An 18,263-nucleotide genomic window follows, 5' to 3' on the forward strand; every position below is an offset into this window, starting at 1 on the left:
AATTTTCCATTGAAGATATCTTATATCTAATTTTAATTCATCTTTTTATCTAATCATTTTATAATAAAAGTTATTTCATATATATTTCGGCATATTTGAACGAAAATATATATTCTCGTTTCTTTAAATTATAATTAACAGGTACACGTTCACTTCTTGTTTCGTTGAAAATAATTTTTTTGTAATGATATTCCATTGTTCTTTCGAATCGAAAATATAAATAGAAATATAAATATATCTACTCTTAGACCTCGGTAAGCGATTTTAAACGAAAAACGTGTAACAGGTTGGTCGCAATGACCATGGTTACCTGCAGCACATCCCATCTTCTCCCTTGCCTAGCCAGAAATGGTTGAGAAACGTGAGGGGGAACGGGATCGAGAACCGACGTTAAAGTTAGGCCTCGCGCAACCGAACGCTTCCCTCGCATTTTAGTTGATCGCTGTAGCTCCCGCACGACGCGTGAGATCGACGCAGTGTTCCAACGTAAAGACATATTTAAAGACGGACAATATTTTTCGAAAACCATATTAATTTTTACCATAATCAATCATCATTTTTCCTCCGATTTTTAATTTTCGTTCTTCTATTCAAAAATCTTTACTTTCTTTTCTTATTTTTTTTTTTTTTTTTCATTCTTTCCTCTCGAAATCCTTTTTATGTTATTCGCGTTATTCGTCCCCGAGGATATCGATTATAATTAATTATATTTTAATTTTTTAATCGAAATCTTCATTCGTTTTGCATAATTTCGTTTTGAAATTTTTTCGAACGATCCCTTCTTCGATAAATGTAATGTTATCGAAGAGATTTTGAATTGGTGAGAATCGATACGATCGAGAATTAATCGAAAACGAGAAACAACCGTGTGCTTGTTTTGAGGTAGCAACGTGCTCGACGCACGAGATCTCTCAACGAGAAAGCGTGACGAGACGCACAAGTTGAGCGATAAAGATAAAGATCTCGGCAAACATCTGTTCGGTGTTTTCGGCCTAAGAAAGAGGTAAGAATTATATCGTGTTTTTCCCTCGATTTATAAATCAAATTTAATATCCATTTCAACAAAATTTCTTCTATCTTTTCTTCTTCTTTTTTTCTTCTTTTCCTTGAATTTTCTACTTTATTTTATTTATTTTATTATTTATTTATTTATTTATTACTTTTATTTATCGAACTTTTTCTTTTTGAAACAAACGATCAATCATGTTTTTGAAACAAACAAAAGATTTTTTTATGAAAACTTGAAAAATAAGAGCTAATTATTATTATTTTTTTTACATATGTACATGGAATTCATAGATATTTCTGTTTAAAATTAAATTTACTTCTTAATACGTAACAAATATTTGTATTAGAATCGAATCCGTAAATATATTTGCTAAAAATATTAAGTAATATTAGATAGAGCAAGAATTTCCAGAAAAGAAGCTCTGTTGATTCAAATTCACAATTTCGTACACGTAGCAACGAAATTTATTCCCGTGTAACGCGTCTATTATAAATTGTATAATCTACTGATTAGAACGAGTCCAAACTCGATGCAAGATCGAAATTAAACGGAGATTTTACTTGAAAATTGTTAATCGTTTTATCGGAACTCGAACGATCGTTCAAATTCTCTTAATCACCGAGAAAAGAAAAATAATTGTAATAAAGATAACGTTATTCATCTATTTGATGTATATATAAATATAACATTTAACATAATTCATTTAATATAGATATTATTATGTAGAATGATTGATTAAAAAAAGAAAAATTCACACGATATAATATTTTATGATACGCGATTTATCATAATTCGAAAAAATTAAATAAATAATTCTTAAATACTGTGTAAATATAATATATATATATAAAATAGCAATAATATAATGTAATCGTGTTATTTATCTATTTTTATCTTAATTTCATTTTATTGTATTTTATTATTGTCAGATAACGTATATTATTATAATTTATTCATTTTATCGTATTAACTTAATCATATATCGTTATTTATTATTCATTCATCTCGCGAATGATGCGTGTCTTATTTCGTTTTATTAAATATTCTAATATTTAAAAATTGTAATTTGTATTTTAAATTTATTCTATGACGAAATTTCCATAGAATTAAAAATATCTCAAATTTTTAGTTTCATTAAGTTTTAATAATCGGTTGCTTGTATATCTTAACAACTGTTGGGGAATTGTATGAATCATTTCATCTATACACGTGTCCGTTGAAAAGACGTTGCGACGCCTACGCGTGCTTCTAATCGCTTCTCGTGCGCTAACACAAACTTTGATTTTTATACACGTAAATGAAAGAGGAATCGATGCGAACTTTACCATTTTTGTTTTCTAATTTTTATTTCAAAATTTTGCAATATTATTGCATAATTCGTATTTTAACGCAAACAACTATAAAATATAATAAACGATACCAACATTCCCTAAACCTAATTCTTTTTTATAAACATAGAATATAAAAGGAATAAAAATAAAAAAGAACATAAAACAAATAAAATACATACTTCTTTCAGAATAATATTTTATCGACAGAGATACGTATACATGTATAAGTATTATACATGTATATTGAATTTAGCAAGAATAGAATGATGATAATTTAATTGATGCAAAGATTTATTAATTGCGTGTATATTACATCGATATATTGGATTATGGAAATATGTGCTTTCTTTTTTTTTTTTTTTTTTTTTTATGTGCAAAAAAACACTGCAACTTGTAACATTTGACTTGAGACACATGTTTAAATAATTTTTTTTTTTAGCTCAGACAAGAGGTATGATTCCGTGATATCTTAAAAACGGAATAACGGGCCAAAAAATGTGCGCAGTTGATTCAATTGTAGCGACTGTAGCCAAAACTGTAACTATGGAGTTCAAGTTCAATCGCAATTCAATTTTTTCAAACTGAACAATCAACGAATCTTTTCTAAAATATCTTTCCATTTTTCTTCAATCTCGATAAATTATATTCTTATCCAACGATTTTTCCTAAATAAATATTTTCTAATATTTCTTCTATATACACGATAATATATGCCCAATAGTAAATTCACTAATCATTTTTCATTAGTTTTTATCTTTTACAAGGTTCATTAGTTTAATGGAGATTTTTTTTCAAAGGAAAAATCGAGAGGAAAGATAAAAAATAATTAAATAATGTGCTACATTAATTATATTTTTTACAACGGTTTTCGTTTCTTCGATAGGTTGTAATTTTTTTGTTTTTTACGCGTTTGGAAAATTTATAATTGAATGAATTGTTAATCAAAAATTTTCTCATAGATATATTCAATAAAATTTATTATGAAAGAAGGAGAAAAAAGAGAAAGAAAAAAAAAATTGGTTTATATCGCAATGGGAAGAGATAGATGATGCATCGGTGGTAGTATTTGACTAAAGTTTCTTTGTTCGTATCGCAATCAATTGAAGCATATATATTTAACACGTTGTCGGCACTTTTGCCTCTATCAATGTCTCTTATTCTCAATTCACGAATGCTTGATTGTGTTTCACATATGGTACAACAAAAAGGATATAGGACGCTTTGTGTCGAGCAACAAGCTGGACAAAAATAGTAACGAATAAATAGATGATATCTATAGATTTGTCGTATTAAAAGTTTTATATTCGATAATTTGAAATGTATTAAACGGTTTAAATGATTTTACTCAATATTTCAATAAGTTTTCGTTTTGGTTTTACGATACGGCTTAATCATTGCAAAATGCGTATAACATTCACCGGTAGATAATACGTTGGAAACCAGAAACTTTTATCGACCACCTACGAAACCAGTTAATATTATACAGTTCAATGTTTTCCATTCATTTGTATTTAATAAATAATTAAAAAAAAATATATATATATATAAATATATATATATTTGTATGTACACACACACACACACACACACACACACACACACACACACACACACACACACATATGTATGTATATGTATATATCATAAATAATTATTATTTAATCTTGGATAAAATCTGTCGATTATTTTCTATATTTTAAATAAATTTAAATAATTTAAATAATTACGTGTTAGTTTTAATAAAATTTGATTTGATAGAGTGACTTAAAAATAAAAGTAGTTTATTATAAATTGTTTTATAATAATTGAATCAAAATAATAATAATAATAATAATAATAATCTCATGTCTAAAGGTTAAAGATTTTCGTATCTACATTTCCCTTTCCCATTGATAAATATTCACTCGCGTACATTATTCATATTCGTTACATATACATAGTATATATATATGTAATGATACATATAGTATCGAATTTATATTGAATAAAAATATTTAGGGTTTTTACGATTCAAAATGATTCGACGAAATGACAAATAATGGATTCCTTTGTGTTACCATTATATTTACATTTGTTTTGATTGAAGCATAGATATTTATATTTTTTACATTTGCACGATCAAATTATTTTTCACGATTAGTAACTATTATGTAATTTCGAGGGGAGTTTATTCGATATATGTGTCTTTGTTATACGTTACTTGTTAGATTTAATTGTAAAATTTTGAAAAAAAAAGAAAAAATATAAGAAAAGAAATTAAAATTTAGCGTAAAAAAATATATCTTATTAAAAATAAATATTAATTTTAATTTTTTCTATTTTCTCTATATATAACATATTTTCTTTTCTTTTCTCTTTAATTTTCCGTTTATTTTTTTCTTTTCGATAAATAGTATTGTCATTACAATATTGTTATTACATATTACATTGTTATTACATTCTTGAATTTATCCAAGCATGTTTTGAATTCTACTCATAATCGTATAGTGTAATTAATTAATTAAATAGTATATAATACAATTAAAAAAACCAATCCACGTTAATTTGATAAAATACTTCAATCTGTTGCTTAATGTATGTACGTAATATTAATACCGTAATGATTGGAAAATCCGTATGAATTTTTCCTTATGTATATATAAATACAATTAGACATATATATTACATGTAAAATCTTTTATTATAGAATTTGAAAACGTTGAATCGAAGTGATCGAAAAAAATAAAGAGATAGAAATAAAGGAAATAACATTTAAACATAGATGGAAATAAGAAAAATATTTTTTGTATTATTTTGTATTATCTAATTATATGCATGTATATATATATATATATATATATATATACAAGTATAGTTTATATGATATCAAGAATTATATCAAAAATATTTATTTGATAAATTTTGCTTTTTATATTGTCTATAATAATAATAATAATAATACCATGGTAATTTTGAAACAATTAATCATATATAATTACGATATAATTATTATTATACATTCGTATCTTTTAAAAAAAATCAAAAATATCTTCCATCCAACGCGTAATAGTTTAGATTTTAAATAGAAAAGAAATTTTATTTCATAATTTTTTCTTTTTTGCATTATTGAGTCAAATTCATCGAATAAATATTATTTATCAACGAAAAGAAAATATTGAAATTCATGCGAAATGATTATAAATTATAAAAAATAAAGATAGGATAATACATTTAATAAATAAAACTTTCGAGATCGATGAATGAATATTATATCGGATATTGTATCTATGATATCGCAGCTCTATTATGTTAATTGTAAGAGAGATAGTGAAATTGTAAATAATATAGAATAATGAAGAACTATAAGAAGAGAAATATACACAATTCTTTCTCGAACATTCTTTTACCTGGAGAAATTTCTACCTAGCAGACGAAGGATTAAAAAGGGCCGATGGGAGCAACTCGAGCCAGTTTTCGAGATATATATATAGAAAGAGAGAGAGACAAAGCTTTTTAAAAGACAATTACAAAAAAATTCGAAAGACGCACTTATAAAGAAAATTTAAAGAAAGAATAAAAATTATTTGCTAACTTTATTCAAGCTTCTAATCCTTGTTCTTTCTTCAAATTCCATAAATTGTGCTTTGCGAACGATAACAATAATATTTTACAATAGTATTTGTTACAAATAGAATATTTATTGCGTTAAGAATAAGTGAGACTATTCGAGATAATTTTCACTTTCAATACCATAAGAAAAGAAATATATATATAAGTATTCATTTGTAAAAAAAATACAATCTGGTCTTAAAAAATATAATTTTTGAAAGTTTCACATTCTCAAATTTGGATTATTCGTATCTCATAAAAAAAGAGAAATCTTTCCTGCGTTTGAAAAAATAAAAGTAAAAATTGATAGAAAGAAGAAAATGTTTGATTATGCGATTCGTATACTTTATATACATTTCGTTTTCCGTAATTGCATCATCATCATTGACGCATTCCTCTAATGCATTGGCATATCAAAATATTTTGCAACTCGATAAAATCTCGTGTTTTTTCGCAATGAGATAAATCAATGTACGATTAATATTGCACAAGGTTGACTAACGATAGTAAGTTGAAACGGTTCAAGGCAAATTGTCCCCCAATCCTACGACACGTGTATAACGGTAATGCGAATCGTATATAATAACTGGAGTCACATTCTCGAAGGATCGCGCAGGTATTCGAGATTTTCTTTGCCTCGCCTCACTCTGCACATACCAGCATTGACCGTTCTCATTTTGCTTTTCCTTTCCTTCTGTCACGACTCCGACTTTGCCACGACCACGGGTCAATAACATCCTGTCCTTCTGACCGGAGTCTCGCATTGTCTCGACAGCGATTCTCGGCGCCATGTCTGAAATCGCAAAAGCGAATTTAGCGTTACGTTTCGTCTACGTATCCATCATATGCATCTTTGGTAATCGTTCAACGTTCGATTACGCGTTCACGCGATCCGCGATGATTATATTAAGCGAAGGCGATGTGCATTTATGTATTTATTAGATGGTGTAACGTTTAGATAGTCCTAGATCATCGAAGTTAATGTTTCTTGTTGAGATAAAATTTTTACTCACATAGGTGTAACATTTGTGTATTTTTCTTTTTTTTCTTTCAAGTAATAAGTGAATTTAAGATATCATGGATTAACGTGAAGATGAAAGTTGATGAAAAAAATAAAATAATTCGATCGAAAATTATCGATTACGGATAACACACAAATCGATACGACGCATATTTATCTATAATAATATCTATATTATTTATCGATTTATCAAAATTAATTATTTTCGAACAATTTATCGAATAATTTTGGAACGAATATCCGAAATATTTATATTCCGAAATATTTCGGAATTTATTAAACGATTATCAGTTATGCATAATAAAAAACACATTTTCAAATATCCATCGTTCATATGTTACAGATAACACACAATTAACGAATATAAAACGTGAACGAATCGCAAAGATACAAAATAGCTGCGCAACCAGGCAGTGATATGAAGAATACACAAACCAACATTTATGGTACGTCGATCTACAATACATATTGTATTTAATATTAATTCATACATTCATACATTGTATAGGAAAATTTTTTATTATATACATTTATATTTATTTATAAAACTCTTTTTGGTTAAAATTTAGATGACATACATTGACAAATAAGTTGAAATATACGTAACTCTCCTAATTTCGTAAGGGAAAGAATCATCGGTCATGTATAATATTCAAAGAGCGCGATACACATATATCATTTATTTATTTATTTACATACATATATATATATATATATATTTACATACATATATATATATATATATATATGTAGCTGAAATACAAATTAATCCACGAGATCTTAATAAATTGACGTTCTTATTAACTTTTTGAGTGTTGATGGACATTAATTTCTTTGCAATGAATTTTCTTAATAAATATACGTATTGATATTTGATTACTCGCAAAGTATTTTTTCGGTTCATTGATATTTAAAACGATATACGAATTTTCATTGAAAATCTAGATTGGAACAAAGATCATCATCGACTAACTTCGTTTCAGAATGTATCGATTCAAATACCTATATATTTTTTTATTTTTTTCAAAGTATCTATGTAATACTAGGTTGCATTACAATTATTCCAGATATCAGGTCAATCTCAGGGATTGAATTAAATCCTTGGATACGAAAATTTATCGATGCGAATACAATGATTTCATTATCATTGTACGCTTTTCGCATAAGAATTGCCGCCTCTCTCTCACATTATGTCGAAAATCGAATCAACTATAAAACTTGAAGGAAAATCTTTTTTCATCTAGAAATTTTTAATCGATACATCTCGACTTTTCCAATCGCTCAACGAGATAGATAAAACCTTCGTTTTTCGAACGAAAAAGCTGGTTTACGCTGTCTCGAGGTTACCATACACATTTTATGGTTCACATCGTGCGTCTATCTAGTTTTTTCTTTAAAACTGGTTTCTTCGTCACTTGCTATACTTGAACGCAATAAAGATTAAAATGGTACGAACGCATTATCGAGGAATCCTGCTCCTGTTTTACCAAGAACTCATTTCAGTTCTCGGTCGTTCTATATCGCTGGATGGAAGATATTATTTCACGATGATTCGTCGGGAAACGCGGATTAGATAATTTTTACATTGGTCAGTTATCCATTAAACATAGTTTGAACGTATCGTGTATCGAAAATGGACAAAGAAATGCAATTTCAAGATCAAAAAAGATCAATTTTCTATGCAAGTTTATTTATATTATATTAGAATCTTATATTTCGTTTAATATATTCGTATTTTTCATATAATTCGTCAAATAGAGATTAGAATTATAATTTTTATCTTTTCATTTTTTATTTCATTTAATCTTTCAAATTTCAGAAAAATATGTAGACATCAAAATATCTTTGTTATTTCGATATTTATATAAATATAAATTTAATTTATTTTCAATATTTATTTTTAATATTATGAGAAATCTATATATACGATTATGGAATTGGTTAAGTTATATATGTGGAATATTTACGTGGAATTAACAAAAGAGATTAATATATATCTCATTTATTACACATTATTTTTATCAATTCTAGATCTTGGCTTTGAAGAATTACATTAAGAATTAATTGATAAATATAGAAAGAGTTTATATTTTTATATGTATTTATATATATATATAATCGTTAATAAAATTGTGCTATATATCATTATTTTTCATATTACGTAATACGTATTATTTAATCATATTCGTATTGTACAGGAAACGTTACTGTGTATAATAATTATTCTCATCAAAACGTTTGGACTTAAATGACGATGTATTTTAATCAACGAATTGTATGATTCATTGATCGGGAAACTTTACTCAATTTTATTCGGACAAAGTTCATAGAAGGAAAGTTCAATCAGTTCATTTCGCAAGACAGACAAATAAATATTAATACAAGTTCGTGTTAATGTTAGACATATTAATATCAGACGATTTTGTAACTGGAAAATATTCTTTGTTTATGAAATGTATTATATATATAAAACATTCGTTCGTTCTGAAACTAAAATAATGTAAATTCGTGATATAAATAGAAATGAAATAAATCAATGTATAAAATGCATTCGAAAATGTAATATATATAAAGAAAAAATGTTCATAAAACAAAAAAATTATATATTTGTGAATTTACGTAAATAGTAGAAGTAGAAAATGCATATGGATGCAAATGCATCCATTCCATCCGCATGAAAAAAATATCGTACATAAAATTATATACATGTATATATTTTGTATAAGAGTTTTATAAAACGGTAGGTTTCGATATAACGATTCCTTTGTTATGTCTTATCTCGTATTGCTCGATACTTGGACTCATTTGTTCTTGCAAATTAGAACATTTTCGTTACATTTGAAAATTTGAATATAATATATATAATAATAATATATATAATAATAATATATATAAATAATAATATATATAAATAATAAAGTTTGAAAAACGATCGAATGGTGCAGTTATATATTAAAAATTGCAATTTATAATTACAATCTTAATAATTCGAAATAAGATTTCTAATCAATTCTGATCAATATAGAATATTTAAAAAAAAGTTTCAAAGTTTTCTAAGAATTAGATGATGGGTGAATAAAAAATCAATAGATTTAAAATCTATTTATTAATATTAATAATTAAAATATATCAATTATATTTATTAATCTCCCGATAAATTTCTCGATTTCTAGAATTTCAATAATCTTTATTATGTTTTCGAAAATTTTCAAATTGCATTCAATTTGCAGTCTATCGAAAACAAATCATTAATGATTTTAAATATAGTATAATAATCGCAATTGTTAAGCCTTTGCAACACTAGTCATGTCTCGAGTTATCATCGTCACTTTTATATCGCGCGTATAAGCGCCTAGCAATTATCGTTTACGGTTAATTTCATGCTTGTCTTTCGCTTCTGAAGGCAACATGGATTACACCTAACATCGCCGTGTATCTCATTTTCACGCGATATCATGTTCACACGTAACACATAATATGTAAACGGACATATTATCAAAGCATGATAAGCGTGTACGCATATATCAACCTACCTATCAATCCAACTTCTCTTTCCGGCTTATACCCACTTGTTGCACAGAAAGAAACTATATCGCATAGACGTACTAGAGAAGTCTTTGATGACAAGTGCTTGTGTTTCGAAACAGTGATGAATATAAACGAATGGTAATTGATACGTAGTAAACAGTTTAATTACCGAATGAATTTATTTCAAACTTATATCCAAGTACTTACGTGTATATATCTATATACGTATCTGAAAAAATTTGGTCTTATATTTTCAATTGATTTAATTTTTTCACTTATAAAGTTATAAAATTTATAATATTATAATATTAAAAGATATTCAAAAATTTAAAAAAAAATTTATATAAATCGTATCGTTGAAATTTTGATCTTTTAATTATTTAAACGAACAACAATATTTTAAAAACAGTATTTATAAAATATTATTAATAAAATAAAATAAATAAATAAATCTTATAAATTCCAATTTATATAATATACATGTATATAAAAGTGTAACAAAAGTATAACAAAAGAAAAAAAAATATATCTATAATTTAAATTTTACTTAAATTACTTAAATTTTACTAATTTTTAATTTTTCAATCCAACAATATTAATTTTTAAATATTTATATACGTCATCATAACACATAATAACACATAATTCACAATATATATATATATATATATATATATATATGTATATGTATATAAATATATGGAGATATATGTACATCTAATTCATTTTACAACAAGTTTAAATATATTTTTATGTATCGCGATATCACTTTTATTTTATATTTATATTTTTCGTAATTGTAAAAATTTGATAATAATTATTGTTTTACGTAACATTTGATCATTTGAAAATCTTAATCTTCAATCTTATTAGTCTTGTGGGATTTACGATGGGGTTACGTGGAAAAATACTTATATCTTTGGGAATAACGATCACAATGTAATTTTATATGTTACATAACTTATAAAATTATAAAATTTTTATTACGGAACGTTACGATTACGATTTGAATATTTTTATCTTTTTAATTATTCGAATGCCATCATATCGGATAAATTTTGCAATATTTATAATGTTCACGTTATTTTGTATGTAAAACGCATAGTGCGCAGTTCGATATAATAATACTTCTTCCACGAGATTCGATTCAAGAGACACGTTCGAATATGTTAAAGATCGCATTTACGTAATTTATCATCAACTCATTTTAATTACAAATCAAACGAAGGATTTGATTAAATCATTCGTTACATGTACGGTTTTAACAAAGCACATGTTCGATTAAACGTTCTTTCTTATTCTCTTAACTTAATAAATTCTCATTGTTCACACGTTGTTCCTTATAGTAATTGAAATTATATCTATCAGAATCAGGTTATAAATTTTTATTATTATTATTATTATTAAATTGTTATCATTATTATTATTATTGTCATAATAATAAAATAAATTGGTTTATTTGGTCTTATATTTCAAAATTAAAAAAAAAACAATACAATTATATTTGTCTGAATTAATTAATTAATTATTATTCGCATATGTGTCTGAATTAATTAATTAATTATTATTATTTCTTTTCGTATGTTTGCGTATGTTTTTATATTTTTCGAATGTTGATCTTATCTATTGTAAGAGCACTAAATCAAAAGATAAATGGAAGAATTTTTAATTTGAAGAAACGAACAAATACGTACGTTACTCTTAAAAATATAATCTATGATTTAATCTTGAAAAATATGTATTTAACTACCTACCTACCTACATATAATTATCTTTAATAATTTGACGTAATACAATTGATCATAAAATATACATAGAAATGTAAAATAACAAGAAATAATGACGCATAATAAAATACATATTACATACAATACATTATGAATAATTAAAGCGTATAAAAAATTGTTATTCATTGAATAAATAATTTCTACATTCTTGATTAATTGAATCGATGAAATTGTCGAATATTCTTCATATCGTATCGAGCACTTACCTTACTTAATTCGATTAAATTTTTTATATTTCCAAACGAAGATTCGAAATAATTATCGATTATCAAATATTTTTATATTTATCTTTTTAAATAATTTTCTGTTCTTTAAATTTCCTTTTTATTATGAATGGACCACTATTCGAATTTACAAATTTCTGTCAATTTATGAACGAGAAGAAAGAAAAAAGTCAGAAATTTATTAAATATTATAATAATTTGAAGCAATGTAACCGAACTAGCTCCAAAAAAAGAAAAAAAAAAAGTATAGAAAAGGTCAAAATTATTAAAATGTTAATTAATCGCAATCTTCAATTCTTTTAATTGCTGGATCGAGTTAGGCTTCGTTGATAGATGCTACGTTTTTCACCGAGCAATCTTCATTTATGCTTATTACGTTTGATAAACACATCGCGTCGAACAATTTTCACTGTCTTCGATTCCGTTAACGTATCCGTGTCAATGCATCACGGAATGTATTAATATTATTAATATTATTATTAATATGAATAAAATTAACGATGCGATTTATGAATTTATGTTAAGATTAGAAAGATTTATTATATATATACTATATAAATTATTGTATTTCAACGAAAGAAAAGAAAAAAAAAAAGAAAAAGAATTTATTATTCCATAATATAAAATGATATAAGAGTTTTAATTTATGTAATGTATGCATATAATATGATTACATATAATTATAAGCAATATTTATGAGCAATAATTTATGAATATATGATATCAATATGATGATTAATCTAATTAATCAATTAAAGATATAGTTAATCTATTAGATATTTAAATATGTTTCGAAAATTCTTCGAAGATATCGTTCAAAAAATCTGATAAAAAAGAAACTTGTATTAATTTCGACGGCAAAAAATTTTCTATTATTTTTAATTTTGATCCGATAGATTAACACTGTTAGATTGTTATACATCGTTGTAAATATTTTTATTTATAATAATATTATACAGAGAGAAAAGATTATACTCGATTAGATAGATATGCATCGAAACGAAATTACATCCGTGCATGGACGCAGATGTGCGTGGTGGGGATTTTTTTATCGCGCGTAAAAATTTAAAAAGAGGAATCTTTTTTTTTACGAATTCTCGAATCCTTTTTAATATACGATCGAAATAATAATTAAAATTATCTAAAAAGATTCGTTTGTTACACAGTTGAAGTGAACGGCAAGCAAATCTCAAAGAAGAAGGGAAAAGAAGAGATTGTTGAGAATGAGAATGACGAAGTGGATGCTGTTCAACAAGCTATCGGGAATCTTGGTAGATGGCAAATATACGTATGCCTGGCAATTTCTCTGGTCAAATTTCCGATCGCTTGGCATCAGCTTGCGATCGTCTTCATGGCGCCGCATCAAGATTACAATTGTACCTCGCCAACACGCACAAAAACGTCCGATCAGTGCGTAACCAATATCAATGGAACGTTGTTAGAGTGCACAGAATGGGAATACGACAGGAGAACGTTCACAGAGACAATAATATCGCAGGTAACTGTCGAGAAATTTGTTCAATCGTTGCTATAATGTCATTTCTCCTTTGGAGAATCGAGCGGAAGCGACGGTAATCGTTGCCTTAAATTACAGTGGCGGAGTTAAATAGATTGTTTTTAATCATTGTTTCTTGCTTAATATACCTACTTTGCTTAAATATATTGGCGACGAACGTTGCTCTGCGTTCACGTTTCTCGAATGGAACGAATAAAACGAAATATACCAAACATACGATGGATGTTAAACGAGAAAAAAAAAATAATAAAGAATAGGATTTAGACGTGCGCTTAAACGAGCGTCAAATCATATTGGGTAAGTGGAAATTCTCGGTTGGTATGTTTTTAAATAATGATGTAAATAGTTTAGTGTTGTTTTAGATATGCTACGCGATTATTTGAAATTATATTTAACATAACGCATAACGTGCAATATAACGTACGATATAAATAGTAGTAATAGTGGATTCGAGGAGGGAAAGGAATAAACGAGCGAGCGAGCGAGAAAATTTTGTTCAATGTTTTCAATGTTTTTACATGAAAGTTGAAATTTGCTATTGCTTCAAATAATTATAATTATTTGATATAATATGATACGATAAATATAGTAGAGAAGGAATTTAGAAAAAAATATATTTTTTTCCTTAAGATAATTATCTTTGTCAATTATTAGTCATTATTGTCAATTATTGTCAATTAAATCAAAATTCGTTTTTAAAATTATATTTAATAACGTCATAATAATCATAGAAATTATAATTTTTATAATATTAATTTTTCTTTAATTACAAAAATATGTAATTGTGCATGGCTATGGAAACAAGTTAAGATTAAGTTAAGATTTTTATTACAATTGTTTAATACTATATATACGTGATACATATATATATCCAAATATATATCTTTCGACGATTGTGTTTTCTTTTAATTCTTTTGTTTTATTTTGTTTTGTTTTCACTGGAATTCTTTTGTGAAAATGAATTTTCCAAATGTATAATTGTATAATTCTTCATTATTCTTAATGTTATTTCAGTGGAACTTAGTATGCAGTCGAACGCATTATGCCAATATCCAGCAATCTATTTTGATGTTTGGCGTACTTTTGGGCAATATTATATTTGGCAATCTAGCAGATAGGTACAAAAAATATTCATTTCTTTTTATTAAATGATCTTCCGTCTCTCTCTCTCTCTCTCTCTCTCTCTCTCTCTCTCTCTCTCTCTCTCTTTCTTACTCACTCACTCAAATCTCTCATACATAACATTTTATTACGACTATGTGCAATAACGTTTATAAATCGATAATTGATATTTACAAATATTTTTGTCAGGTATGGTAGAAAGATGCCGTTAATGATATCCGTAGTTCTTCAACTAGCTTCCGGTATCGGATGCGCTGTTGTACCATGGTTTCCGGCCTTGTTGTTAATGAAATTATTTAGCGCCTTAGCTACCGGAGGTACTATGGTTACCAGTTACGTCATTTGTAAGTAATATTTTCTTATTAATTATTTCTTATTTGAAAATTTTAATATAATTTTTATATATAGAAATTTAATATATATTTATATATTTTAATATATAAAATATGACAAAATTAAAAATAAAATATTAACGAAATTTTTCATTGATAATTCTTAAATTTTTTATTATCGATCTTATTTTTATTATTTTTATAATTTATAAATACATATAATAATATATATTCATTTTTTTCTTTTTTCTTTTTTCTTATATATTCTTATCATATGTATACATATACGTATGAAACGAAACGTTTATTAACGATCTAATCGTGGAAAATTGTCAGGTATGGAGATTGTTGGAACAAAATGGCGAGCAGCCATTACGGTACTTTATCAAATTCCATTTAGTTTGGGCCACATGTCGTTGGCCGGTCTAGCATATTATTTCCGTCATTGGCAACATCTTCAAATCGCTATCACATTACCCTCTGTCATTCTTCTAAGTTATTGGTGGATCGTGCCCGAATCTCCTAGATGGTTGCTCGCTTTTGGAAAACAACGAGCAGCTTGTAAAATTCTGCAGAAGGCGGCCAATATTAACAATATAAAAAATAAAGACATTCCAGACATGGTCAAACAACATTGTTTGCATCAGGTAAAACAATAACATTTAAATCTATTATTCTTATATATAAAATTTAATTGCTTAAACATTTAAATATCGTAATTCATTTGTTTATCATTATTTAAATTTACATAAATATTAATTTACATTATTCATGATATTTTTACAGAACTCGAAGCGATCGGATTTCGATCACAAAGCGTCGTTTCTCGATCTGTTTCGTACGCCTAATATGAGGATAAAATCTTTGTCGATTTTCTTCAATTGGATCGTTTGCGGAATGGGTTTATTCGGAATGTCCCAATACATAGGTCAAGTCGGTGGTAATATTTTTGTCAATTTCACTGTTTCTGGAGCAATTCAAATACCTGGGAATTTCGTTGCGTGGTGGGCAATGAACAAACTTGGAAGAAGAATTACATTAATTTGCAGTAATTCGATCGCTGGGATTTCCGCTCTTTTACTCGTCATTGTTTCAAATGGTATAGTAATGCTGTAATGATTGATCTATTTGTTGTAGTTGAATGGAGACAAATATGAGAAATCGACTTATAAATTGAGATAATCAGTCAAATCTACACGCTATTGACAAAACCATTTATTATTTTAAATTGATTTATATTTCAACTTTTTCACAATTTCAAAAATATGGATTCTCTTAATATCTATATATAGATGTTATTATTACGTCTTTTAATTTTTTTCAAAATTTCATCTTATAATTACATTTTAACTTCATCGATTTATTTATTTTAAAAAGTTCGTATCTTGGAATTTGGCGGATTATTTCCCTTCTCGGAAAGAAGAATCGAAAAACGAAAATAGATCGATCATATATTATCTTTAAAATATAAATCAAATGGAATCATAATAATAAAATTCTATTCTTTTGACATGTTTCATTTATTTACAGATATCGCATGGCTTCGATTAATTCTAGTTTGTCTCGCCATTGTTGGCATGTCAGTCTCTTTCACTACAGTTTATCTATTTTCCGGTGAATTGTTTCCCACGGTTGTTAGAAACATCGGTGTGGGTACCAGCAGTATGTGTGCTAGGATAGGTTCCATCACAGCACCTTTCGTGGTATCTCTGGTAAGTTTGTAATACACGATAATCATGCGAAATTACATATTTTATTGTAGGTAATCATTTTAATACGATCAAATTTTCTTAATAATACAAAATATAATTTTTTTTAAAATTAAATAAATTTCATTCGTATATCATATTCCTTTATATCGTTATTAATAAAATTTCATTTTATATAATTTTTTTAAAGGATCATATCCAAACTTGGCTTCCACCTGCGTGTTTTGGAATTCTTCCTCTTCTCGGTGCCGCGCTTTGCTTTTTATTGCCAGAAACTGTTGGTTGCACGCTTCCGGAAACGCTCCAAGATGGTGAAAATTTTGGCAAGTCAGTATTTAATTTTCACGACAAATAATATATAAAATATAAATAATATATTTTTTAATAATAATCTTTTGAATTCTATATGAATTCTATACACACACACACACACACACACACACGTATAATAATATAATAATAATATAATATATATATATTTATTATATTTAATTTTATAACTTTTATTCTTTATTTTCTTTTATATATTTAGGACAACACGCAGAAAACTCTATAAAATTTCAGAAGAAAATTATTCGAAAAATATCGAAGCAGAGGCGACACTTTGAATCAAGACTGCCATTAATTGTTATAATTTATAAATTGTGAAAAAATTAGGAAAAGTATCAAAATTAAAAATTAAAAATATGAATTTTTATAGATAAATTATCTGTATATAAATAATATTGCAATCATTCCCCTTTTTTATTTATTATATTATTACATCTACAATTGTTTTAACATCAATATTATTTTCCATTCAGCGTTGAAATCGAATATCTATTTCATATTATATTTCAATTTTCTATTCACTGATATAGATAGGGAAATTTAATCAGCGTATAAGTTTATATGAAAAATATTTTTTAACAAAAATATAATATAACGTTTTAAAAAACGCTTTCAAAATGTTTCTCTCTTATTAAATAATTCAAAAAGTCAAAAAATGTTATTTACCGTCGAATATATTTGTAACAATTGCGAGAAGAAGTTTTGTAAATTTTATGCCAATATATCATATATAAATATATTGTATATTTTATAAAATCTATTTTCT

The 18,263-nt window shown here is 26.2% G+C and overlaps 1 protein-coding gene across 4 annotated transcripts; it reads left to right on the forward strand.

Moving 5' to 3' along the window:
- Positions 1 to 443: 443 nt before the first annotated feature.
- Positions 444 to 17,872, forward strand: LOC122713102 (organic cation transporter protein-like). Of its 4 annotated transcripts, none has more exons than XM_043933245.1 (10): positions 444 to 1,003; positions 7,293 to 7,395; positions 13,655 to 13,986; positions 15,019 to 15,122; positions 15,316 to 15,470; positions 15,795 to 16,105; positions 16,245 to 16,557; positions 16,989 to 17,170; positions 17,358 to 17,494; positions 17,700 to 17,872. In XM_043933245.1, the coding sequence occupies exons 2-10, from the start codon at positions 7,368 to 7,370 to the stop codon at positions 17,773 to 17,775; spliced, it is 1,638 nt and encodes a 545-aa protein (XP_043789180.1). In that variant the 5' UTR covers positions 444 to 1,003; positions 7,293 to 7,367; the 3' UTR covers positions 17,776 to 17,872. The 4 variants fall into 4 exon arrangements, with proteins under 4 accessions (XP_043789180.1, XP_043789184.1, XP_043789181.1 ...); XM_043933246.1 differs by lacking the exon at positions 444 to 1,003 and adding an exon at positions 6,766 to 6,784; XM_043933249.1 differs by lacking the exon at positions 7,293 to 7,395 and having other exon boundaries at positions 445 to 1,003.
- Positions 17,873 to 18,263: the final 391 nt, after the last annotated feature.

The sequence above is a fragment of the Apis laboriosa genome, unplaced genomic scaffold, assembly GCF_014066325.1.
Source record: "Apis laboriosa isolate Shangri-la unplaced genomic scaffold, ASM1406632v1 scaffold22_cov146, whole genome shotgun sequence".
Taxonomy (NCBI): Eukaryota; Metazoa; Arthropoda; class Insecta; order Hymenoptera; family Apidae; genus Apis; species Apis laboriosa.